Source organism: Curcuma longa, unplaced genomic scaffold (assembly GCF_044706935.1).
Source record: "Curcuma longa cultivar G26 ecotype Majalengka, Jawa Barat unplaced genomic scaffold, ITB_CL_G26_1.1 contig_26916, whole genome shotgun sequence".
Lineage (NCBI taxonomy): Eukaryota > Viridiplantae > Streptophyta > Magnoliopsida > Zingiberales > Zingiberaceae > Curcuma > Curcuma longa.
The window spans coordinates 1,333-28,771 of record NW_027433258.1 but is presented as its reverse complement, the minus strand read 5'-3'; the positions used below and the strand labels follow the sequence as shown (position 1 = coordinate 28,771).

At 34.6% G+C, this 27,439-nt stretch overlaps 1 protein-coding gene across 1 annotated transcript; it reads left to right on the top strand.

The window, feature by feature from the left end:
* LOC141818954 (arabinosyltransferase XEG113-like) lies at positions 1–25,716 on the top strand. Its single transcript, XM_074706351.1, has 6 exons — positions 1–74; positions 169–222; positions 11,590–11,703; positions 19,098–19,196; positions 19,299–19,418; positions 25,483–25,716. Exons 1-6 carry the CDS (start codon positions 63–65, stop codon positions 25,714–25,716), a joined length of 633 nt encoding a protein of 210 aa, XP_074562452.1. The 5' UTR covers positions 1–62.
* The last annotated feature ends 1,723 nt before the right edge of the window (positions 25,717–27,439 follow it).

Here is a 27,439-nt window from a genome sequence, read left to right as displayed (position 1 = left end):
CAGGCATTCCAAGAAATCTATTGTTTGATGGCCCACATACTCTACATTCTCACTTCTCTCTCATGAATTACCAGGTAGAATTTTAACTCTAAATTTATGAGGATCTTGCCTATTTGATGTCTCAAAGTGATCAAATAGGCCAATAAATATTCTTCTTTATTATTTCAGATGAAGCTGATAAGGACTGCACTTGCTGTTGCCTCTTTATTGAAGAGAACACTGGTGAGGTTTCATGCCCATAAAAGAAATGAACTTGTACCTAAAACTTTTACATATAATCATTATACACAATGCAATATGGTTTTCTAACACCTTTTTATGTCTGTAGTTTAATTTGACATGTATAAATTCGCTTTTCACACACACACACACACATATATACACACACACACATATATGTTTTTTCTGGTTTTATTAACCTGATAACTGATTACCATAAAATTAAAAGTGTTTTCATTTACTATAGTCGATCATATCTCATTGCTTTACAGCGTTGAGGTGTTTCTTGCTTATCAAGTATCAGTAGAAGTTGTAATGATATGCCAATAGGTCATTTGGTATTGTCACGTCTCGGGAGGCCGTCCGAAAAATTTCGATAGCATCTTTCCTGTAACAATGATATTCCCTGAATACATACTGAGATATACAGGTCACATGGCTGAAATAAGGACTACATGTCCTTTAACACACCACACAGATACATAACATATAACATATAAGGTCCACACGGCCACAACTACTACTATCACATGCATATAACCAAAATAGACAAAATACGACATCTCTAAATGAAAGCATACAACCACGAATGTAAATCCAGAAAATCCGATACTCACAACAAGTTTATAAGTCCACAACTACAACCATATCGAATGCAACAAAAATCCGAACAAACCAACACATACAAATATCCTCTGATGTGAGATGAATACAGTCGGCCAGATCTCCAAACTCCTAGTACTATCCACCTATTTGCTACCTGGGGAGAAAACAAGACAATCCCAGGGCTGGGTAGTGAGCATTAGATACTCAGTGGATACAGAATAGAAGTGCATGTACAAATAGATCAGCAGGAATAACAAAAGTGTACAGTCCAGAATGAATATGTATAGACAAGATAAATGATAATCAACAAATAACAGGAATCAGTAGATAATATGAATCATGGTCATAAGAATCATATAAATGTAATCATGTATGTAATGTCACGTAGTGCAACAATCATAGCAAACAAGTGCAACAGCCACATCCATATAAGTAAAGTAAACTATGTAATAACCTACCAACGAATGTATGTAAACATGCAACAACCATCGCAATCAAATGCAAGTCACTGTCTGCACTCGCCATCCCCAATCACCCCCCAGGACAGTGAACTGGGGCGCACAACAGGACATACTGCACAGGCTCTAACAACTAACCACCACCAATCTAGTGGGGAGTGGGCAGTATAGCAGGAGGGCAATATAGCCAGTCCTGGTCGCACCCAACTATAGTGCAACATATGCTCTTACCCCTGTATCTCACCACAACACGGTGCCGGGCAAGAGCCAACAAGAACAGCCAATAATGCTGTCATCAACACCTATAACTAGCATGTGGATGTAATGATGATCATCCCAACATGTAATAGCTACAATTAATTAGCATGCTCAACAGGAATCATGAGAAGTCAACATAGGTCAATGATACAACAGTAATACTGTTCTAACAGTGGATAAATCAATCAGAATCAATTAACATGTATCAAGCAACGAATAATACTAGTATCAACAGGGTAAATGACATAGATAACAAGAGTATCAGCATGATACACATAGAATTTCTTTGATAGACAATGATAATGCTTGTACCCTTTCTGAGTTGAAAAATAACGAACACATTTTAATGCCCTTGGGTTTAGCTTCCTTCTATTTTGACTATGCACAAATGACCATTTTTTCTTTTTGTGATTCTATTTTTTTGTGGTATATTGACACAAGATGACTCATGTACCATCCCTTCTTTTTGAAAATAAAGAGTTAAGGGTAGATTGAAATAATCCCTAGCATTATCTGTTCTAAATCTTTCAAAATTTGTTCTAAACCTTTTCATTTTGACTCTATATTGTTTTTTATTCATGGAACAAAAAAATGGGAGGATATTACTAACATCCAATTTATGTTTGAGTAAAAAAATTCAAGTAACATGAGTACAATCATCAATGAATGATAAACTATTTTGTTATTTCAATTGGAGTGCATGACCTTGTTCGTGCCCTATGCGGCTTAAAATCCCTTCACCTTTAATATCTTTGACATTGGCTCCCAAAATTTATGTAAATTATCACTTCACCTTTACTATATTAGACAAAAATCATAATACCCCTACACTTTTCATATATATCTCATTTCGCTATGAATGGTTGACCTTGAAATTAAATATCTGCTATATGAAAAAAAATAAGAAAAGGAGTGAAATGAAAAATGTAATTCGGGCCATAAATGAGTCGATCTGAATAAATTTATTATGTTTAAATTTATTTGATAAGTTAAGTTTAAATGAACTAAATCATTTAAAATGTTGTTCAAACTTAATTTTAATTTTTTATAAATTTAAATTTAATTTGTTTAGATGTGATTAAGCTTTCAATTAAGTTTGTTTAATTTTTAAAATTTTATATTTTAAAATTTATTTAATTAGTTAGCTAGTTTTATATTACAAATTTATTTATTTATTTTAAGAATTAAGACTTTTATTTATTTATCTTCTTTATATTGTATATTATATTCAATATATGTACATTGTTCATGTTTATTTAATAAAATAAGTCAAATTAAGTGGAGTTTAAAATTAAAATATTATTCAAACTTAATTTTGTTTCATTTTTACAAATTTAAAGAGGATTTATTTAGATGTAATTAAGCTTTCTATTTGTTGTATTATTAATAAACACGATAAAAAATTATTCAAAACATAAATAATAATAATAATCTCTTTTATCATGTCTGAGTTTAACATTCAAGATAATTTAATGATGATCTAACAGCTGATACTAGTTTAGTCATAAAAGATACAAAATATTCAAAACATAAAGAAGAATATATTCAGGGAGAAATTCTTTTGATAATCGCCAAAACATGCAAATAAAGCAGCTTCTTGCCTAATTCCTATCATACAAACATGGAAAGACAGAGTAGATCAAAGAAAATAATTTTGAGTTACACAACCAATGAAGCAAATCAATGTTGTGTCAATTAGGCATACTGATGCTACCAATGGACCTGATGTTTATTTGTAGCAGTAGACTTTCTCTCGTATCAAACTCAACCAAGTGCTTGATTAAATCAAAAGAAATTAATGAGAATAATTGAGAGAGATCAAAGTGTACTATAACAATTAAAGGAGGGTGGTTACCTTCATTTTATATTATATTTACATAAGACTCCAACATAATAAATGACATAATACCTCATATGGGTCTAAACGATATAATATCACATAGCTAAAATTACGGCAAAACAAATTATTAGCGTGATAATGTATAAAAAAATATAGAAATGATAAGTTCTATGATAATCTAGGAACTAAAAAATTGGGAGAAAGATATTTATTGCATTGAAAAAGCTAGATGTTGGAAATTTGACTTAGGCAATGATAGATGCATAAAACAAGAAAGTGAAAAAATTCTAGTTAAGGACAATGCAATTAAGAAACGAATGGGAATGAAATTATCAAAAGTTTGTTGTATAAAGCTAAGTAGGCAACTCAATCAAAAATAAAGTCCGAAATTTTGCTCAAAGCACAAACACCACCCAATATGAAATAAAACATTATTTATTTCATTAACTTGTGTAGATGTGCTGACCATCAACATAGCATATTGGAAGGGAGACACCTGGTTGGGATGATGCCTTCATTTGTTCTGCATTACAATAAAAATTTTTACAAGCAGTGGAATTTACAGAACTATACATAGCTAATGAACTCAATACTCAAGTTCACTTGTTTTGAAGCAATGCTACATCCCCATGTTAATTGCAATACAGAGATGAAAGCCTAGAAACCACAAGGAAACTGGCTAGCCATTCAATGAATTATACTCTATATAATATTTTATAAGAAATAACTTTAGCCTGCAGCTCAATATCTGAAGAACGAAGATACAAGTGATAAATAGTAAGTGAGAAGTAGAAATATTGTGGTAAAAAAATAGTGAAGTCTTGCATGCATTAGAGACTCAAGGTTGCCAAATTCCTACAGTATAAAAGAAAACTATAAACTCTAAGAAATACAAGAAAGAAAATGTGCATTTATTTATATTTTCAAATAAAACAAGGAGATGGAGATTGTTTACTTCACTAAAGATAACATGTCATTATCTGTTTTACTTGCTAGAAACTATTGTTATGAATATAAATGCGTGCTAAGAATGTAGCACAATGTCCAGATGGAGAGCAGTACTTACTCTGACCATACTTGCAATAGCCAAAGCCGTCTTAAAAGGAGACAGATAGGTAAGTATAATTCATCGGACCAAGAAATCAACTAGTGGTATAGCCATCAATTTGGGTTGGGCCCACCGGGTTGGCCCGCCCTGCCAAACAATTTAGGCGGGTTAGGTTGAAATTTTATCAACCCATTTTAAGATGGGTTTAGATGGGTTGACTTGCTTAGGCCCGCGACGCATGGGTTGGCCTGTGACGGGCTTGGGTTGGTCTGCGGGTTGAGAAAGTTTATTAATTTATTTTAAAATTTAAAATTAAAGTAGAAAATTCAACGAATTAATGGGCTTTATTCTAAATTCAATTTAAACTATAATCCAAACTTAAAATTTTTAATATTTTTAATATTTTTAATATTTTTTATTTTTTGATAGGCCCGTGGGTTGATCCGCCTAACCCGCAACCCGCTTTTGGTTGGATTGGATTGGAGATTTCTCAACCCACCAAGTTGGTGGGTCGGCCTGTCCTACCCCGCTATATGATGAGTTTTTAGTGGGTTATCCCGCCCCGCTATGGGTTGGCTCGTTTGACAGCTCTACTAGAAATATTAGTAGTAGAAGGACCTCAAATATCACTATTCTTCCCTAAAATATTAAAAGTAGAAGCATGTTTTAAAATTTCGAGTCGTATCAGAGTTTTGATTTTATGACTGATATGATTTTGGTACTTCAATAATTAGGAACAAGTAGGATTAAATTAAATTCATATTTAATTTATTTTATTAAGTGCGAGAAAATTTGTTCCTATATATTTAAGGAGAAAATAAATAAGAAAAAATTACAAAAATAAAATTTTATATAAAAAATAAAATATGGGGAAGAAGGAGAAAGAATTAAGAGGGGAAAGAATTAAGTTTAAAAAATAAAAAAAATTGTAGATTTTTTTTTAAAAAAAAACTCAGCATTGCACGAGCCATAGACACGGCTCGCACGAGCCTCCGCGCAACCGCGGGGCTTGCGCAACACCTCCGCTATGACTGCCTATCATGTAGTGTTGGTGTCAGCATCGTGTTAGTTGGCGGGTGGAATGAAATATTTTTCCCGTGCTGTTTGATACGGTATGAGATTTTAAACCATGAGTAGACGGACCTCAAATATCACGGTGTGAATGAGATAAAAAGAAAAATAACTTCTTTTATTGCTTAATGGAAAAAAACATGTTTGTGTTTAGCAAATTCACACACTTCACAATGGATACTCTCAACATATATACTTTAGAATAAATATGGAAATAAAATTGTAATGGTTCTAAATGATGGATATCCAAGTTGGTGTGGTGAATTCAAATTTTATTATTATCACATGAATAAAGTTCTCAACATTTGAACATAATAGAGCTCATCTCCTTTTTTAACATGTTCAATCATTTTCCCTGAATCCTTGTTCTGAAATACTCAACTATTATAAAAAATCACATTGAAACATAAAGCTTGAGTAAGCATTTAGATAGAGATAATGCTTGTGGATACTGCAGATATGAAGGACATGGTTAATGATGAGCTTAATTTAACATCTACATCTGCGTCAAAGAATCATCAATTTAAATGGAGGATGGAAACAAGCCATGAATGAAAAACTAAAGGCATTAAAGAAACTCAAGATGTGGGAATCGGTAAAGTTGCAGCAGAAAAGAAACCTGTGAGGTGTAATGAGTCTACATAAGGAAGTATACAATACATGGATCAATAAAGAGGTGTAAGGAAAGGCTGGTAGCCAAGGGCTACACTCAAACCTATGAGATACCTAGACACCTTTGCTCTAGTTGCAAAAATGTATGCTGCTAAAAGTATAGTTGGAAGTTACAAATTTGATGCCAATTATTTTGCACAAAGAACTAGAGAAAGAAGTTTATATTGAGATCCCACTAGAATATAGAAATAATTTGGATGCATATACTATGGAGTTAAGCAATCACCATGGACATGGTTTAGTAGATTTGAGAGAGTTATGATTATCCAGAGGTATAGGCAAAGCCAAAGGGATCATACATCATTAAAAACTCTTCTCCAGTAGAGTAACAACACTCTTTGTGTATGTTAATGATATAATAGTGATAGGAAATGATGATAAGGAGACGCAACTGCTAAGTCAATGTTTGACGGGGTTTGAAATCAAAGTATTCAGAAGATTGAAATACTTCATTAGGATTGAGGTGACTCACATCTCCCAATAGAAATATGTTATACATTTCCTTACAAGATAGCATGTAATCCAACAAGTACTCCAATAAATGTAAATCTCTTCTGCAACTCTGCTACGTCGTAACCAACTCAGCTATGCCTTTAAATCTCAGACTTAGAATGAGAGAGGAAGATGCTACAATAGATAAGGAAATGAATTGTTTGATAGAAAACATATTTGTCTGTCTCATACATGACCATACATACGTAGGACATGTGATTAGTCAATTCATGTATAACCCAAAAGAACATCTGCAAATAGCTCACACCAAGTATTACAATACCTTAAAGAAACACTAAAAAACTATTCTATTTTAAAAGAAATGGAGGTTTGGTGTTAGAGTCATATATAGATGCTGATTGTGTTGGGTTAATGGTTGACAAGAGGTCAACCACCTGATATTATCTTTCTTAATGGTAACCTCATGACGCAAAGTAATTAAGAAACAACATGTGGTAGCGCAATCTAGTATAGAGGTAGAATTTGAGTAATGGTTCAAGGTGTGTGTGAACTACTCTAGTTACTAATCATCATAGAAGACTTAAAGATAAATAGGATGGTCCAATGCAACTTTATTGTGATAGTAAGTCTTTGATTAGTATAACTCATAATTCGGTATACCATTATTGAACGAAGCACATTGAAATTGACAGATACTTCGTTAAAGAGAAATTGACGAGTGAGTTAATTTGCACCCCTTACGTATCTTGACAACTTTACGTATCTTGACAACTTGCAAATATATTTACTAAAGGGACTAAGTAGTTAGTGTTTCAAAGTATTATATCAAAGTTGGAAAACATTTATTCATCATCTTAAGTGGAGCTTGAGAGGAGTGTAGGAAAACATGATTTTCCAACCATGTATATCGCTAAAATTTAGGCTGAAAATATTTCATAAATCATGGGATCATGATTTCGTAAATTATGGGATATGTTAGCGTAGCTAGTTTCATAAAAGGTTGTATAGTTTCTTAGAAAAGTCTGTTAAGGGATAATTAAGATTTTTATTAGAAAGTCTCTTATGTTTTATTATAAAGAATACGTCATGATGTCAATTTATAAAATGAGAATAAGATCTCAATTCTACAAGGATTGTGTCATGATAGTTAAAATAATCTTGTGTTTGAATTAACAATTAAGAAATGTACTAAAATTTATTATTATGTTTAGAGCCTCTCCTAATGTGTCTAGGCTGGTATTGTTATTATTTTGAGAAATATAACTTAAATTTTCTTTCTGTTTTGACTAGTGTATTTATTTAGTCCCTATTATCCATTGATCTATGTGTTTTTCTATCTTCATGCTAAATTAAACATTTTGACCATGGGATAAACCAAGCACAATGCTTAAAATATGATAAATGATAATGATAAATAAAGGTGTCAATAAAGGAATTGAATTATGTGTGTAATAGTATATAGATATTATATATGCATATGTAATGACGATTAAACTAAATAAATAAATATCGAATGATGATATTTTTTTTTATAATGATAAATTTAAATAAGAAAAGCCTATATAATGGTATTTTTGTATTTGTTTGATGAATAATATATGATGGTATGAAGAAATTTATGAGAACAATTAATTAAATATAGAAAATTTAAATTACTAACTAAATAAGCAAAAGTATTATATAAAAATAAAGGTGGAAAATATATTAGGATCATGCAACACTTAGTAGGGTATTGAAATTGTCAGGAGGTTTGAATCTTGATTAGTTGGTTGTGCTTGATATGCTCTTAATTTTGTTGCTCATTGGATCACATCTAAATTAGATCTAAAACTTATAATTTCTTGGATCATATTTGATTAGTAGAGGATAACTACTTTAGTCCCCATGTGTAAAAATTGAAGGAGATGTGCATAATTATGTGAATTATAGGGACCTCAGCTAATGAGTCATGTCATAAAATTTTAGAAAAGAGTAATAAAAAAAACTAACGAAGGAGATCATAGTGATTGAAAATCGATTTGAATTCATACTTAAAAGGTTGACAATAGAAGTTATACATCGCCTCAGACAACTAATTGAAAGGTATTAGGAAAAAAAGCAAGACTTACACTTGATATTTGTTGACCTAGAAAGAACTTATGACAGAGTATCAATAGAAATTATATGGAGAATTTTAGAAAATAAAGATGTTAGTGTATCATATATTGAAATAATTAAGGATATATATGAGGATGTAACGATAAGAGTGAAGACTCTAGGTGGATTAATCAAAACATTTCCTATAAAAATAGAGTTACATCAAGGATCAACTCTAAATTTTTATTTTTTTATTCTAATTATGGATGAACTTACTAAACACATCCAAGATACGTTACCATAGTGTATGTTGTTTGCAAATGATAGTTTTTTTGGTAGATAAGACATGTGAAGGAGTAAATATCAAGCTCGAATTTCAGTGGAAAATACTGAAAGTGAAAGATGTTAGTTTTAGTAAAGATAGAATATATAGAATTTAAGTTTAACAATATTAGATGTAGTGAGGCGTTACAATAGGAGATGACAAGTTACCTATAACTTAGATCTTTTATTTAGGATCCTTTCCATAAAAGAATGGAGAGGTTGAGAGAAATGTATTACATAGAATACAAGTAGGATAATTGAATAGAGGGGAGTGTCATGTGTTCTTTATGATTGTAAAGTACCTCTAAAACTTAAAGGGAAGTTTTATAAAATGGCGGTTAAACCTGCTATGTCATATGGAGTTGAATGTTGAACTATAATTCAAGCACATGAGTAGAAGCTAAGAGTTGTAGAGATAAATATGTTAAGGTAGATGTGCGGATATAAGAGGATGGATAGGATAAGAAATGCGAACATTAGAGAGAAAGTTGAGGGTTGTGCCTATTGAGGGAAAACTCCGAGAGATGCATTTAAGATGATACAAACATGTACTTAAATGACTAATAAATGTTTCACTTAGGCTATATAAAATTATGAAAAATACGCACATTAAACAAGAACAGAAAGACTAAAGAAGACTTGATTACCAAAAGTTCTTTGGGAAGTAATGAACTTTGGTGGTGTCACAACAGTATTATGACAAGGGATTAGCTTTGATCTGATGAGGAAGCATGTAGGAAAGCAACGAGGTTTTGACTTTTGAGTTGTGGCAACAAAGAAGATGTGGGTGTCTGAGTTCAAGAAAAAGCAAGAGCGGGATATGCCTCATGCAAAATTTTAAAAAATTATATTTAGGTTTTAATAGCTTAATATTAGTTTTGATATCTTTAAATTAGCACTTTAATATAATAAGGACATCAACTTCATAATAATCTAATTAATATTTTAAATTTACCAATAAATCATAAATTTATAGCATTTTTAATTGAATTATAATCATCTAATAAGTCATAATAGATTGATTTTTTAATTTGGTTTAATATCATTACGCAAATTCAAAAGGATGCCATGCATTATTATTTTCGTCAAAGAACGCTCCTTTTTCAGAAAAGGTTAAAATAGTGTACTAGTATATTTCTCATAGCTTATTCAAATGTTGTTGTACTTATTACACTACTGTCGCTATAACGTGTTAAAGTAAATTAGCTTAATATTTTCTTAGTTCAACTTGGTCAAAATTACTACACATGAAACACTTTTATGTCAAAATACTTTTTACCAACTTGGTTAAAATTGCTCAAACTCATTTTAACTAGGTCAAAATCACTTCAAAATTATTGTAGCATTAAATGGGCTCAAATAGTCTCCTAGAGTATAATTTTGTAAACTCAAGTCTACATTCTTTTATTTTGACATATTCAATTAGGTATTATAAGTGTTCTAGATCATTTAATACTTCACATTATCTCAATCTAGGAAGTGAAATTTCCTTATTTTTATATAGATGACATTATTACTACAAGTAATGATGGTATGAGAATCACAACATTGAAACTCTATTCTATCAACACTTACAATCTAAAAATATTAGATGATTATCGATTTCTAGGTGTTAAAATTTTTTAGCCACAAGAATTTATATATTGAGAAAATATATACTTAATATCCTTCAAGAAACTTATTTGTTAGGTGCTAAACCTATTGAAACTACATCCAAGTGTCAAGAGTAATATCAAGATAGAGGAGTTATTATCAAAACATTTTCTTGCTTGGAGTTTAGTTTGCTAATTTCTTAACTTATCATGTCAAGGTCATTGGGAGCCTACTGAGGATTTTTTAGTATCTTAAGGCCGCGGTAGGCAATGGTCTTTTATGTCATAATTAAGTATGCCTTTAAATAACAAGGTACATTATTGTAGATTGGGATGTTTCACTCCATGATTGACGCTCTACATATCATTATTGGCTTCTTCTAGAAGAGAATCTAAATCTTGGAAAAAAGTAAGTTGTAGTGGCTAGATATGTAAAATGCAACGCTATGACCCTTACCATACGTGTACTTGTTTGGTTTAAACAATTATAATTGAGTTAGGTCTTCGTCTTACTGAACCATTGTGATTATAAGGTTGTTATGCACATTATACCTCTAATCTAGCCTTTAATGGGAGGATAAAACAAATAGTTAAATTATCACATTCTTTCAAAGAAGGTGCAATTTAAGAAGTTCATTTCATCTTTTTTCTTATTCCAAGTTGATAGGTCAATTAGCTAAGTTTATGCGATGCCCTAAAATTGGGTATCTTTATAACAAGCTGGAGTTCGCCTCAGCTTGAGAGGGGTGTGGACTTATTTGTAATATTGTAAGAATACAAGGTTTCTTTATGAATTTGCATAATATTATTCATAAATGGGTAGAGGAGAACTGGAGTTGTTGAAGGAGATTTTCGCTTAACAAATAATATTTTTATGTTATATTAATATTAATTTTAATATATATTGTTATAACAATTGAATTATCTTAATTTTATAGATGAATCTGACTTGTGCTCCTTGTCTATGTTTAGGTAATGCCTCCTTTATGGTGTAGGTTTGACAGAATATGGTTTGGACACCCTGGCATTGTTGTAGGGACATTGACCAGGCAACCTTTTCGTTGCCCTATGGACCACTTGTTTCAGGTATTATGATCACTATGCCATTTATATGTTCATAAAAATAAATATCTAGATGCAAATTCTCTCAGTTGTATAACATTGTTCATTCATGGAAGGACATTTTCTCTCATTATGTTTTAATTGTTAAATTTGCTAATTGTTCGAGGTTATTATTTATTCTACTTTCTTACTATGTTTAAACCAAGGTTTAAAATTTTAAATTGTGCCAAATTTCAATTTATAATCAAAATGATACAGTTTTGGTACTATATCGTGTTGTACTGAAATAGTTTTGATACTTTTTAAATATAAAATATATTAATAAATTTTTTTATTAATATTTGATTATTATAGATGTTTATTATTTTATGAAATATTTAATCCTTATTGAGTAAAAATTGATTTAGGGTTAATTGAAGTTTATCAAGTAAACATAACACGATCAAGTAGGTTTAATTGGATCAAGTTTGGATTTATTATGATTAATTCAAAATTAATTAAATTAATATATAAAATAATATAATTTATTAATAATAGCATATTTTATAAGATTAGAAATTATATTATAAAATCATTACTTTTTTTATCTTTTTCAAATAATCTATCTTCTTCATCTTTAAAATGGTTTTTTTTACAATTTACCTTGTGGAAGCATGAAGGAAAAAAGATAACCTTAGATGAATGGGAAAAAATCATTTCTCTTATTGGTGAATGCAAAAAAAATTAATAGAAGAAAATAATTTTCGATGGGAAAAATTAAAAATAAAAACAATACAAAAATAAGGAAAAATGAAAAAAAAAGAAAGGAAATTTAAAAAATAGAAAAGAAATTAGTTCATGTTGTATGACCATGTCGATCGACAGTGTCGTGCCGATCGACAAGCTGAATGGTAATTCTACCCTTGTCGATTGGCATGGATCGACATTTAAAATCATGGATTAAACACCCTCAGAGTTAGCAATTAGTTCATGTAGTATAACCATGGGGCTTTAATTACAAGAGATGAGTTTCCAGGCATTAGTCTTGTGTTGGAAGTGGTTGATTGGCCTTTGGGGCATAGTTGAGTTGGTTACTGCGGGGCAGACTTGCTGCAGTGGGCAAGGGTCGAATCTCGGCGAAGTCGAGGCAATGCCCTCTCCCGTAGTGACCAACTACAGCTTCCAGATTTATCTCCTCATAGATGATTGTGGGACCGATCGTGTGGGGTTGTTGGGATGATGGATTCCACCTTTTACTGCAGAAGTAGTTGATTGGTTTCTTAGAAATTCTAAACTAGCCTACTCACTAGTTATTAATATTGTTAGATATGATCCTAATCCAATCATTTTTATGTTAGTAGTCCATACGAAGATGGACAGAATAAGAAATGAGAGCATTAGAGAGAAAGTTGGAGTTGCATCTATTGAGGAAAAACTTGTTTAAGGTGGTACGGACATGTACTTAGACGACCGATCCGGTGTGAAACTATGACAAATACGCATATCAAACGAGGGCGAGGTTTGGTTAGCAACAATAAAACAAGATAAAATTTATTTAAATATAAATGTGATATAATAAGTAGAGCTCAATGGCGTATTGTTAGACTTGGTTGTTGTTGTTGTTGTTGTTGTTGTAGTCTTATTGTTAGACTATCCCAATTGGTGGAATTTGGTCTTGTCAGATTTTGGTAATTAGTGTCAAACGACAATTAGGGAATGATGGATGTGTGAAGTTAGTAGATAATTGGACTTAAAGCTATGAAGTGCATAAAAGCGAAAATGTCATGCTTCAGGGGTGTAATTTCCCACTCACAAAAAAGTACTTCACTTGGTGGTAGGGGAATCAAGAGTCATACCAATAGTTACTAACTTAGGATGACCAAGAAATTCAATAAATTTTTATATGTTATATATATATATATATATATATATATATATATATAGAGAGAGAGAGAGAGAGAGAGAGAGAGAGAGAGAGAGAGTAGGTTGAGATATGTGAGCAACTCTATGTAGTAGCTAAAATCGATGAATATCAAAAGGTTGATTCTGCTAGCAAATTGGAGGTAAAGGAAATAAAAATATTTTAATTAAAAATTTTAATTTTGTATGATTAATTTATTCAAAATCAAACCTTAAAATTATTTTCATATATAAAAAATAAATTAAAATTTCTAAAATATTTAAAATATTTGAAATAATTTTAAAATTTTGTAAATAATTCTAAAATTTTTAATTATTTAAAAAATTAAAAAATATATCATAAGTCAACTAGAAAATTAATGACCCTTTAACCAATCAACTATCTAATCAACTGTACTAATCGATTTCATTTGGAATCAAAATATTTTATTCACTCAAAATCTACATTCAAGTCGACTATCATGCTCCAGTTGACTAGAACAAAGATCGACCACTGCATATGTCATGCCATGTCATTTGACTTAATAAACTATCATCCACTAAGTGGGGTCAACTATATGTATCCTTCTACATTATTAGACTAAATCTCTTATTTATTTTTAAATTATACATAATAAATATATTTATTTAATAATTACTATATATATATAAATAAAAAAGTATCGAAACCATATCGGGATGACACGATATAGTATTGAAACCGTATCGTTCCGGTATGAGACTGAAATCTTAGCACGAGTTGAGATTTTAAACCTTGCTTTCCACTAAAAAAATGGGAAAAAATATTTACATCTATCCAAGGTTTAAAATCTTGTTTTGAGTTAGGTATCGTTCTCAACTAGCGATAATGGCATACTATATCAGGGTGTTTGGACATGTTGTGCCGAAGGCACTATGGAGAAGGAAGGGGAGAAGATGAAGAAGATAAGGAAGAGAAAGAAAGGGGAGAAGAGGAGGGATAACACTTACCTATGGAAAATTCTATTCGATTGCTTTACATTGTTGTTTCACAAAGAAGTAGTTCTGTTGTTCCACTCAAGCCAAAGTTGGAGTCATTCTACCATCAGTTTGCTTGCTAATTGGTTGATAAACATGTATTTGTCGTGCTATGAGTTCAAACAATATTACCAAAACCCCTATACACTAACAATATAGGGATAACTCGGATCGTCTCTCACAAGGAATGGAGTCAACAAGCGATAAATCTTAGGATCGAGTTTATTTGTTAATGGTTTTGGGATTGGGTTTTAAACTGTAAATACTAAAGAAAAATAACAGAAGACAACATAATCTAACCTAAACTACGATTGCAATGAACTAAAGAGACACAAAACAATTAATAAATCAAAGAGCAATAATATTACCTAATCTAATCTACTGAACTAAAGGAAACAAGAAAGTAAACAATCAAACATGGATAATAACATAGAAACAAGCTGACATATGAACTGATCAACTCCAAATTGAGCGCAAAATCTATGCATCAACATGAACATCCAAGCTTAAACTAATTGAAAATTAAACTAAACAATGTTAAAGAGAGGAATTAACAACAAAATTTCAGCTCACAGTCAAGCTAGGGAATCCCCTAAGCTTGTATTAGTCAGTCTACAGTGATGTGAAGAAGAAGGTTCAGCTGAACTGATCAAAGATGGTACTAATGAGAAGTTTGAATTGCGGTTGATCTGAGCAGTGAAGAGATGGAATTAAGGTTCTAGCAAGGTTGGGAATCCCTAGTTCCTTGATCGGCTTTGGTGGAAGGTGTTGGAAATCGATGATAGTTGGCGTTGAAATGTAGATGAAGAGATGGCAGAGCTTTTGTGGCGACACGCGGTTGAAGTAGGGAATCCCCTACACTTCTCTGATGGTGGATGATACTGGATGGACGAGGAAGAAGAACCCGTTGACCCCAATGAATGACAGTGGCTGAAGCTCCGATAGGCAGTGGATGGTGGAAGAAGATGCCTCGGTGGATTGCGTTGATGGAGGGAAGGAGGATGGACGATCACTGGAGGAAGGGAATTCGCTTGACCTCGCATTGATCAGCGTTGGTGGAAGGTGACGAGTGGAGTTGGCCGATAGTGAAGGATTGGACAAAAGACAGCAGTGATGATCGACAGTACTCTAGATGGATGGAAGTTGATGAAGATTCTAATGAGAGGAAGATGGCATCCGAACTTTTGGAACAGTAGGGAATCCCCTTTTCTCCTTCAGAACTCCGGCAGTGGTGGATCAACTCATCGGCAACAGTGGCGATAAGTCGAAGATGTGAGAGGAAGATGCAGCTGGACTTCAATTGGTTGTTGGATGATACAATCCCAGGAGTAAGGGAAATCCCCTTGAGCCTCCTAGATAGACATGCGATGGAGCTCCTATGGATGGAAGAGTGGCGTTGATGGATCGAGCGATTGCGTTGTGAGATGGATCAAATAGAGCTCCAGTGGTGGCTGATGGAGGGTGGATGAGGAAGGGAAATCCCCTTTACCTATATAGATGATGAAGGTGAACCATTTTATATTGCGCTATGGTATCAAATAATATTACCGAAACCCCTCTATACTAATGTAGTATAATGTAATTCGGATTGCTTCTCAAGGAAGGTAGTCGGTGAAGTTTGATTTTAGGATCAAGTTATTCAGAATTGGAGTTTGAGTTTTGAAATGCAAAATGCAAAAGTAAAATAGTAACTAAAAGGATGATGCAACTAATGGAACTTAAAGCAAACGAAACTAGGATTACAGTAATTCGTAGAGTATACAACAATGCAATCTGATCTAATCTAATCTACGAGCATCCTCTAACCTAACTAAATAGTGAAACCCTTTGCAATGCAATCTAGAAAAGATATTGAGGAAGTTAAACTAGTTTGAATGCATGATTATTGTATCGCCAACTCAATTGCAAGTAGATTAATCCTATTGCAACAAATAAAAACTCATGGAAAGCTAGAACCCAAATCCTATTCAGCAAACACGAATCTACTTACACATAACTTCAATAGGAGAGTAGAAATGATCAATTAACAAGCAATCAACACTCCCAAGCAACTAAAAGACACAGAATCAAATTCAAATAGATTCAAATTCTAATGCATGAGGGAATTGAAATCAATGCATTTCACAATTAGATCAAGTAGGAGGAAAACTACAAAACAACCTGTGGAGTATTCTCTAGATCAGAATTATGCTCACAAACCAAACTAGGGTTTTAACTGGCTGAGAAGAGAAATAGAGGAAGCTAATCAGAGATGGTGCCTAGCTGAGATTGGGATGGCGTGATACAGGAATGTAGAATTTAGAAGGTGATGGGAAACCCCTATCTCCCTCGTAATTCCGATGATCGCCTCGGCTCAAATCTGTGACGATGACCGTTGGTGACGGATGATGATAAAACTGTGGTTGATGAATGAAGAATGTTTGATTGCCTTTCGGTGATGGGAAACCCCAAAGGTTCAAGAAGTGCAGCTCTTCGCGGCTGATATTGAAGAAAATGGTCGATGGATGACTGGTTGAAAAGGGAAATCCCCATCTCTATTCCAATGGTGGTTCGTGGTGGAGATGGCATTGGGATTGAGGATAGAGGTAGAAAGTGGTCGCCAGAGGAAGGGAATTCCCTTTACCTCGTTGGAGTGGAGATGACTGGAGGAAGGAAAATCCCTTGACCTCGTTGTGGCTTGCGGTGGTGGATGTCCGACGGTGTGAAGAGGGAGAAGAAGAAGAAGACCTCCTTTGTTCTGCGCGCGCCCTTATATCCTAATCAAAATCAGGATTTTAAGGTATTGTAGCATTCTCATATGAACTAGATCTGAATGGGCGGCTAAGACTCTTCAAATCCTGATCTAGGGCTGGGATCAGTTCAGATCTTAATCCATGGCTTCAAATCTTGATCAATGGTTGTGATCTACTCTCCCTTAATTTGGATGGACCAGATCTTTGATGAATGACTCAAATCGCTCTTGATCTTGGATGAATGGTCCCGATTGCTCTAGATTGGTTCTCCTCATTTAAGCCTAGCTTTGAATTCAATTTGGTTCGATCTGACACAAGTCCATGACCCTTTGATCACCTATAAAGACCACATTCAAATAATTAGCCATAATTCCACAAATAAAAGATAAATTACATTAAAACCCAAAAATGAATCAAACTCGCGAACTGTAGCATGAATATGAAATTAGACACAAGAACAGATCAAAAATACAAATATACATGCTAAAATCTTGTATCAAAATGATGGTTATCATTGGTATAAAAAATTGGATGCCCTGAGCCATTTCATAGTTTTGCAGATGTGTCATTTTAATGTCCATCCTAGCACCTAGCCATCATTTCATGGTTTCAATGTTTTGTGCTCTCGTTTCATCATTTTGCTAGTCACTCTCATCTTTTGCAAAAGGTGGAATCCGCCACCTCATCAGCTCCACGACCATCTGTGAGGAGGTAAATCGAGAAACTGCAATTGGTCGTTTTGTGCTGGCTTCGCCAGGATTCGAACCCTTGTCCTTTTCTGCAAGTCTGCTACGTCGTAACCAACTCAGCTATGCCCCGGGGGCTGCTAGTCACTCTCATCGTTCATAGAGGAAGGATATACAAGTACTAAATGTAATTGTTTTAGTGGTCTTACGGAATGGTAAATTTTTCTGGTGATGATCTGCACAGAAAAGGATATATTAAACTGTGGATAGATTTTAGTCTAACGAATTCATTGGTTCATGCAAAGAAAGAATTGATTTGAATTGTAGATAATTTTGATACTTGTTTTATTTCAGGTGCCAAAAGATTAATATTTTTAAATTTGGGATGGCTTTATTGGTATCTTTTGATTTGATGGTAGTCTAATTATTTCGTCTCTATATATTAATCTCCTTCTAGTCAATAAAATTTTACTTTGACCAATTCCTATGTGAAGTTCCTTTCTTCTCTGTATGAGATGCCCTATCTCCTATGCTTCATCAATTTTGTCTCTAGTGTTATTTGAGGATTGAAATTGGGGTTGCATCAATTATGCCTGTCACAGTAACTTTTATTTCTTTTGTTATTTTTAAGGTTGGGATCACTTGTTCTTACTGCTTAGAGATTGTGATTCATTATTACATGGTACTTTCTAATGTACCTCCTAACAACCTCCCCACTGCCAAATAATGGCATGTTATGTCCCTAGATTTATTTAGATCGTTCCATTGACCCAGTACTATATGATTTCATTTTCTTGATACCCACAGGATTTCACCAAGCCAAATGGTGAAACACGATCCATTTATTCTAACCATATATAATAGTGAGTTAAACTATGTTGTTTTACTATTTGTTGTTAGGAGTGATTCTCTATTTGGGGAGGACAGTACAAATATAAATCCTACATAGTTATTAAGCTTTTGCAGGCCCCATTATGTATGCAAATAACATTCCTGGTACCTTATTCCTAATATTTTTCCATTAAGACTAAACAGTTACTTAGATGGCTTTACTACCCTTTGCTAATTTCCATTCTATGACAAGTGTATGGGTTCCTCTCTACAGGTCAATGTCATGCGCAGCAACCTTTCTGAAGCAGAATTTGGTCCACAAATAGACTTCAGAGAGTATTCGTTCCTGCAGAATTCTTTAGTGCCCAAACATGTAATGTTTGCATCTACTAAGATCTATCAATGAGACATAATCTACAATTTATACATTTTCTTTAAATTGAATGAAGATTTTTATTTTTCTTGACTAATTCAGGTGAAGGAGTCAGTGCTTGATGTTCAATTGTGTGACACTCATACCAGAGGATGCAATACTTCAGAGAAATCAACTAGCCAGGGATTCATACGATTTCCAAGGAACAGCACTGAGCAAATGGTACAGATTCTTGAACCTTTTTTTCCCCATGGTCATTTCCATAAAAATGTCAAGTAAAGGATGAAATACTACTTTCTTTGCTGTGATTGAATAAAGACAGCTTGGTTTTCAGTATTGAATAATCAAAGTGCTGGTATCATGCCATTAAGTTCTAATCAGCTTACGATTTGGCTTCCAGTTTCCTTAAAATATTAGCGAGTAATCCCAGCGATCCTTTTCTTTGATTTTGGGTGATTGAATAACCCAAGATTTGGTATCATGCCATTAAGTTCTAATCTGTTTAAGATTTGGCTTCCAGTTTCCTTAAAATATTAGTGAGTAATTCCAGTGATCCTTTTCTTTGATTTTAGGTGATTGAATAACCAAATCTTTGGCATCATGACGTTAAGTTCTAATCTGCTTAAGATTTGGCTTCCAGTTTCATTCCAGTGATCCTTAAAATATTAGCGAGTAATTCCAGTGATCCTTTCCTTTGATTTTGGGTGATTGAATAGCCAAAGCTCTGGTATCATGCCATTAAGTTCCAATCAAAAAGATTTGGCTTCTAGTTTCCTTAAAATATTAGTGAGGAATTCCAGTGATCTTTTTCTTTGGTTTGACTGAATTCAATTAGGTCATTATGAAATCCTTGTATGAAAACTTCATTCAACACGTTTATAATATACACATGCATCTTCATCAAAGATTCAATGCAAAAGGTAATGTAATGGAACAAACTGAAAGATAAGAGAAACATGTAAGCCTTTTCAAAATACTCTTTCAAATTTTCTTCCCGCATATTTAACCCCATGATAAACTTTGGTGCAATGGTAAAGTTACTATCATGTGATCTGGTGGTTATAGGTTTGAGTCATAAAAACAATCTATTATAATGCAAGGTAATGCTGCGTATAATAGAACCTTTCCTGAGATCTCGCATTGGCGAGAGTTTCGTGCACCGGATTGCCCTTTATATTTAACCCCATGATAACACAAACATCAAGATCAAGATAAAGGAGATTCTCAACCCATCATTTACCTAAGTTTCACTCATTACAAATCTTAGTTTCCACCCCATTTCAACCTTTAAAAACTAAACAAGTTTTAAAATAATTATGTTGATAATCCCACAATGATTGTCTAGAGAGGAACAAGCAAGAACATCCACCTCTAAGGAAGAGCCTCCAATTCACATGTGTTTGCCCCCACAATCCACCCCTAAACAACTTACAATTTAGATCAACAGGCATAGGCATCTTTAAGTCTAAACACGACTACACATTAATTATAACAAAATCACATCAGAGGAAGAACTTACCTCATGATCAAATAGCAGCAATGTATGTTGGATAATCTAAGCCACTGGGTCTATTCAAATAGAGCTGCAAACAACCAATCACCTAGTTAAAATTTTCTATGCCATCTAAACTAGAAACCAAATGCACAACCTGAACACTATTGAAGAAAGGAATTGTGTACCAAATGAACAAAAAAAAAAAGCTGCTGAATTTCCCTTGCAGCAGCTACCCAATTAAAAAGGCATTGCCCAGAACTCCCTCTGCAACCCCAAAAAAGATAGAACCCTGAAAGACTCACCTAGATAGCTTGGGCAACCATGAAGAGAAGAGGGGCTATTGAAATACCCTTGCAAAATGTTGATCTAACCTAACAAGAGGGTTGCTAACTACCTAAAATATATTCCTAACAAATCAGCAAGGGTGAATGCACCCATTCAAATCACTTAACAATTTCTTGAGTAAATGAGAAATTAATCAATGGTTGGGCCACAAAAGTGTTAGCTCATACATGAGTTGGGTTCATAGGCATGAATACATGAATGCTAACTCTAGTATATGTGAATGCTAACTCATGTGGAACCATTAAGGGCTGAGAACTTGATCAAAGTCAATTTTGTTGCAAAAGGAATTGAGAGAAATTAATCATTGAGAAATAATTGATAGATTAAATAATTAATTTAAAAATTAATTGATGTGTGCCATAATAATTGATTGAAGTTGCTTAATTAATTTATTAATGCATTCAATGATCGTCAAAGAGATTAATTAATCAGTTAATATGCTGTGACCACATAGAAATTAATCATCAATTAATTAATTAATTAAATTGATGTGCAACGACTTCGAATTAAAAGGAGAACAATTGCAAAATTAATAGAAGATTATTGATTAAATCAATTAATAACTCACCCCTTGAAATACCCTTTGAACCATATAAATTGATCTCCTTTCCTCTAACTTAAAACACTCATTTCTTCTTCTTGAGTTCTTATCTTCTTGAGTTTTTTTCTCTACTCTCTAAAGAATTCTAAGGCTTTGAAAGTTCACCATGACTCCAAATTTGGAGTGCTCCTATTTTAAGTCATAGGTCATTGTATTGTCAATCAACCAAAAGGGTATTAATGCATCCTTTGCTCGGGATTCCTAAAGGGGTATTTTGATATCCAAAGGGATTGTTGTTGACGAGATTGAGTCTGACAACGATACCAAAAGGGTATTGATGTAGCCCGGGTATAATTGGCTGTATATTCGACCGACACCCTTAACAACGGAGGCTCATCAAGCCCCAACTTCCTCTACCCGAGCGGTTATGGAGGCTTCGGAACGATGAGGGAGTTGGGCTGAGTGGGCTCTTTCGGACACTAACTTCTGACAGCCCCTAATACACAATCGAACCCAGCAAGGCTGCCCACTTGGAGAGCGATGTCGGGCTAACAACCAGACAATGTCAGTAGTAGAAAAGTCAAAATGTATTACTTGAAGTGGTAGTAAAATTAGAGAAAATTCTCTAAAGCCCTACAATGGCAGTAAAAGACACTGTATTACTTGAAGAAAATATATCTCATAGGGTTACAATCGAAAGATGCCTCCAATGCATCTCAAGACTTGTGTGGAGGTTAAAATGGATGAGTTAGAAGGATTGTGTCACATATGCCACAATTAACTAGCATATCAAGTTTAACTCTTGTTATACTGAAGTCAAAAGGATTTTTTACTTGCACAGCTTCAATCATAACCAAAGGACATGTCCTTGGCAGCGGGTTAAATTGGCAATCGTACAATCTTGGCTCTCACGCTCAATAGGTAATGAACTCACTTTGGTTTATATGCTCAACATGTGATAAAATCCTCTCTAGTCTCGATATGGAGACTTGTTGAGAAGCGAGATTGAGGCCCTTGAAGTTTTTAAAAACACTAGAAATGTGGTTGGAAAAACTCAACTAAGCAAAATCATCTATAGTGATTGAGGAAGAGAATGTAGAATATTGTTTGAGGAATGCCCTCCAAGTAAAGCAATATTCATCAATCAACTTATCCTACTCATCTTAATTCAACGATATTACGAAATGTGAGAATCACATATCAAGAAGATGATAAATGTTATGTTAGAAAATTTGGAATTATCCTAGAATTTGTCAAGGAAGTTGTGCTCTTGGTAAACCACACCCCCCTGAGATAGAGATGAAATTCTCTGAGCCATAGAAAGGTCATGAACCTTCCTGTAGAGCCAATAAATATGGGGTAAGGCAACAAATGTACATTTGGGTAAGGTACAAATGCCCAAATTAGGACCGAAAAGGTTGATTATATAAAAATGCATCGATATGTACTAACAATTATAATACACTATGATAACCAAGAAGCTACAAGAAGGGCGCTAATGTGAAATGATATGTCTTGACTTACTCCTAGATCTCTAGTGATGAGATTTCCATGGAGATTCTTACAGATCCACTAATTAAAAAGGCCTACCAAACGATAGGTATACTGCATGTCTAGAGGAATGGGTGAAAATCCAACATATGAATTAATTGTAACTCAATCATGTTGAATGGAGATCCCAAGATCATTATTCAAAGAGGACAACTAAGTTGCAAGATTCAAGGCACCTAGAAATAATTATTACTCCAACTCATTCTTGGAGACTCCTAGGATAGAAACAAAATGGGTATAGGGTGACCAAAAGCTCTTAATGATTCATATATTATACCACAAATAGTATAATGAGATATGATAAGGTACTCTTGATAGGAGATCACTTATATATGTGTGAAGTGAGAGTTGTTTAGGGTTTTGTTTCAAAATTATAAGTACTTATGAATTCTCAAGTATTGCCCATGACCAAAATGGACATGACAGAGAATGATAAAAACCTAAAGGAGCTATTATATGAGTATGATTGTCTTAGTTTACACCAATGATGAAACAATTCAAGACATAATTTATTGGGGAGCTAAGTAAATCCGATCATATTCCTTTACGAAAGGTTCAAAACACAAGCTATCTCTCTCGATAAAATAATCTTCTACTGAAACTCTTGTTTGTTATTTTAAATTCATGCATAACTTCCATTCATGTGAGGGATCATTGAGAAATTAATTTTCATAGCCAATAAATCAAATAAGAACATGGACGGCTATTTCCAAGTATATCATGTTGGAAATTTGAATGGAAACAATAAGAGGTGAATGAAGGAGACTCAATTGTATGAGTTTTTTAGTTCCACTTTGGGAGTTTCATGGCCTTATTGTTGTTTTATATTGAATCACATGCATATATGTTGTAAACAAATGCATGGGAGAGATTCTCTCACGCGTGGATGCGTAAAGGGGTGTAAATTTAGGGCCCAGATTGCACTGAACCAAGTTGACTTGTGTGCGAGCAAGACCTGCGCATGTTGAATGTCAGACCGGTCGAGGCAAAATTTATCCAAGAGAATAACCTAACATTTTACCACATGAATACATTTTTGCTACCTGCTTAATTGCATAATGGATGCATTAATTGCTGTTACTATGTATCCGTGACCTCCTAGGCGAAATGGTCAATAAATAGTCATTAACTAGCCATTTAACGTTGCTTAAGGCTGCTATAAAAGAGGTCATGATCTTAAGCAGGTGTGTGCAAGCAAAAATAATCTTCATCCATGTTTGTTCCCTCACTGTCTTTCTCTCTTTCATGCATTCGCTTGGCAGATCCACCTGTGATAGCCTTCAGGTACTATCTCAATTCCCCACGACCACTAGTGTTTGGTGGAGATTTACGGTTTGTTATTGTATCTTGGGAAATAGACGACTCACGACAATCTCAAAACACCGTCGGAGGTGGGCGAATCTGTTTTAAGGTAACTGCATTGAACGCAGACCTCGACTCTTTTTTTCGGAGCACTCAAGGACTCGAAATCAGCGACTCGGATTCGGCGACTCGGACTCAGGGACTCAGACTTGATCATACAAGTCAACCCAGTCTTTCAGGCAACTCAGCAACCATCCAAGCAACTCATCCTTCCTATTTAACAATCTGAGATTATCAGCTCAGGTCATCTTGACAGATAAGTCGGAATTGAAATATTATAATTTTCAATTTAGTACATTCCCATAATATCTCTGGTAAAAATTATTCAACAATCTTAAAACAGATTCATTTCTATTGAGATAGCCATGGAAGCGATTGAGGGCCATAAACTCAACGCATGATAACCCCCTCCGTCCCGATTGGAAATGTTTAAATCAATTATGGGGAAAGACCAGAGAAGTTCATTGAGTTGAACTTCAAGCGGCGGCAGCAAAAAATACTCTTCTACTTGACCACGATGAATCTAGCTTAGTTCTTAACCGAGGAACCTCCCAAGCTGGTTGAGGATGTGACTGATGTCCAGATCATCAGTGCAGTAGAAGCATGAACTATTCTGAGTTTCTATACCAAAACTACATCCTTAACTGTCTTGTCGGTCGTTATATGTTGTGTATAGCACGAAAAGAACAACTAAGGAGCTATGAGGGTCCTTGGACAAGAAGTACAAGAGTGAGGAGGCGGGGGCCAAGAAGTTCATCGTGGGTCAATTCTTAGACAAGATGGTTGACTCCAAGATGGTGATCCGCCAAGTCTAGAAGTTTCAGGTGATTTTGCACGAGATTCACTCGGAAGTTATGATGTTGAGTGAAACCTTCCAAGTGGCAGTCATCATTGAGAAGCTGCCTCTCGACTAGAAGAACTTCAAGAACTACTTGTAGCATAAGTGAAAGGAGATGAACGTGAAGGAACTCATTATTTGATTTTGAATTCAGGAATATAACAAGAGTTCAGAGAGAAAGATGTTCTCTCAAGCTACTATGAAAGTTAATGTGGTCGAGTACGATCAAAGCTTGACACAGAAGAATCTTAAATCTTCTAAGATGGGACCTAGAGGAGGCTTCAATAAGAAGAAATTCTTCGAGAAATGCTTCAACTGTGATCGAGTCGGTTATAAATCTTCGGAGTGTAGAAAGCCGAAGAAGAAGGAGGAGACCAACCTGAACTAGCGACCAGAAATGGATGACCTTTGCGCCGTGGTCTCCGAGCTGAACTTGGTGGGTTTAAATCCGCGGGAAATGGTGGTTCGATACTGGTGCCACCAGACATGTGTGCTACAAAAAGGATGAGGAACTTAGCAACCTCATACATCATGGGCTAAGGAAAAATGGTGTTGAAGATGACCTTGGATAAGGAGCTCATTCTGAACAATGTGTTGTATATTTCGAAGGTTCAGAAGAATCTAATGTCTGGATCATTCTTGAGTAAACATGACGTCCGCATTATTTTTGAGTCAGACAGAGTTGTTCTGTTTGAAAATGGAATGTTTGTAGGAAAGTGTTATGTAACCAATGGGTTGTTCAAGCTTAGTGTAATGGCTATTAGGCCTAAAGTTAATAAAATTGAAAGTTCTTCCACTTAGGCTACGTTTGGTAGGACGTAATGTAATCATGCTTGTAATGTAATCAAGTTTGTAATGTAATGTAATGTAATCAAGATTACATTACTATGTTTGGTTGAAGGAATGCATGTAATCTTTGATTACAAAGATGATTACATTACAGTGTTTGGTATCCATTATTTTCAGTAAGGAATATAATTTTTATTATTATAAAATACCAATAATATCCTTCCTCCCTAATCGGGCTTGTGGAGAGGGATCACCTGCGATAGCGCCAGCAGGGCAGGGACGGAGAGGAGTAAACCTCAATAACAAAAATCGGCCAACCTACGCCGCCCCCTTTCTCCATCCCCTTCTATTTACAAATCCAGCCAAATCGATCGACGTTTCGGTCAGGAATTAAACGAAAAGGCAGCCGATTGACTGAATGGATTGCGATTAACGGAACTCACCGGAAGCGAATGCGAGGAGAGGAAGCGGTCGAGGTAGGTGACGGAGAGGTACGCCGTCACCGCCCGAAATCGGTAGAACTCGTTCACCTACATACACCGATTTAATAAACCAACCTGCATTTTTCAATAAATGGAGAGAACGGAGGAGACCGCGTGCCTTGAGGATCCACTCGACAGCTCGAGCTGCGGGCGGCGGCGAAGAGGGAGCAAGCGGCGAAGTGGGCGTCGCCGGGAGGCGGATGGTCGGCCTCGGCGGCGAGGAGGGAGGTCAGTCTAGTGTCGTCCGCCAGCATCGCGACGGTGGCGTGGCAGCGCGGGGCCCACTCTTCGTCCTCGGGAGCGGCGGAGGCGTCCCAGGAGGCCACGTCGCCGGCGTCCTCTAGGTAGAAGAGGTTGGACGAGGCGAGAGGAGGTCCGGCGAGGAGGCCATTCATCAGGGTCGTTTCCCGTTGTGGGGAAGAGAAGGCTATGCGTCATGCGGATTGAGACGGTGAGGAGCGGAAGGGTATATTTGGTATGATAAAAATAGAATCCGTAATGTAATTAGATTCCACACTATTTCCTTTGTAATCGAGATTACAGATCTTGACTCTTTTTTTGTAATGCAATTACATTACATTACATCTCTAAAATATTACCAAACAAAGTAAATCATCTTGTAATGTAATCCTGATTACATTACAAGCCTGATTACTCCTTACCAAACATGCCTATTTGTGGCATGGTAGACTAGGGCATGTTAACTACGTTGTGTTGCAAAATTAATTACCATGCAAAGCATATCTACATTCCACCTTGATCCAAAACACAAGTGCGAGACTTGTGTTGAAGCGAAAATAACAAGGTCATCCTTTCAACATGTTGAAAGAAGCAATGAAC

Coding starts and splice junctions, on each gene's coding strand:
- LOC141818954 (XM_074706351.1), top strand. Junction 223..11,589: donor CTTTATTGAAGAGAACACTG/GTGAGGTTTCAT, acceptor GTCTATGTTTAG/GTAATGCCTCCTTTATGGTG. Junction 19,197..19,298: donor ATTCTTTAGTGCCCAAACAT/GTAATGTTTGCA, acceptor TGACTAATTCAG/GTGAAGGAGTCAGTGCTTGA.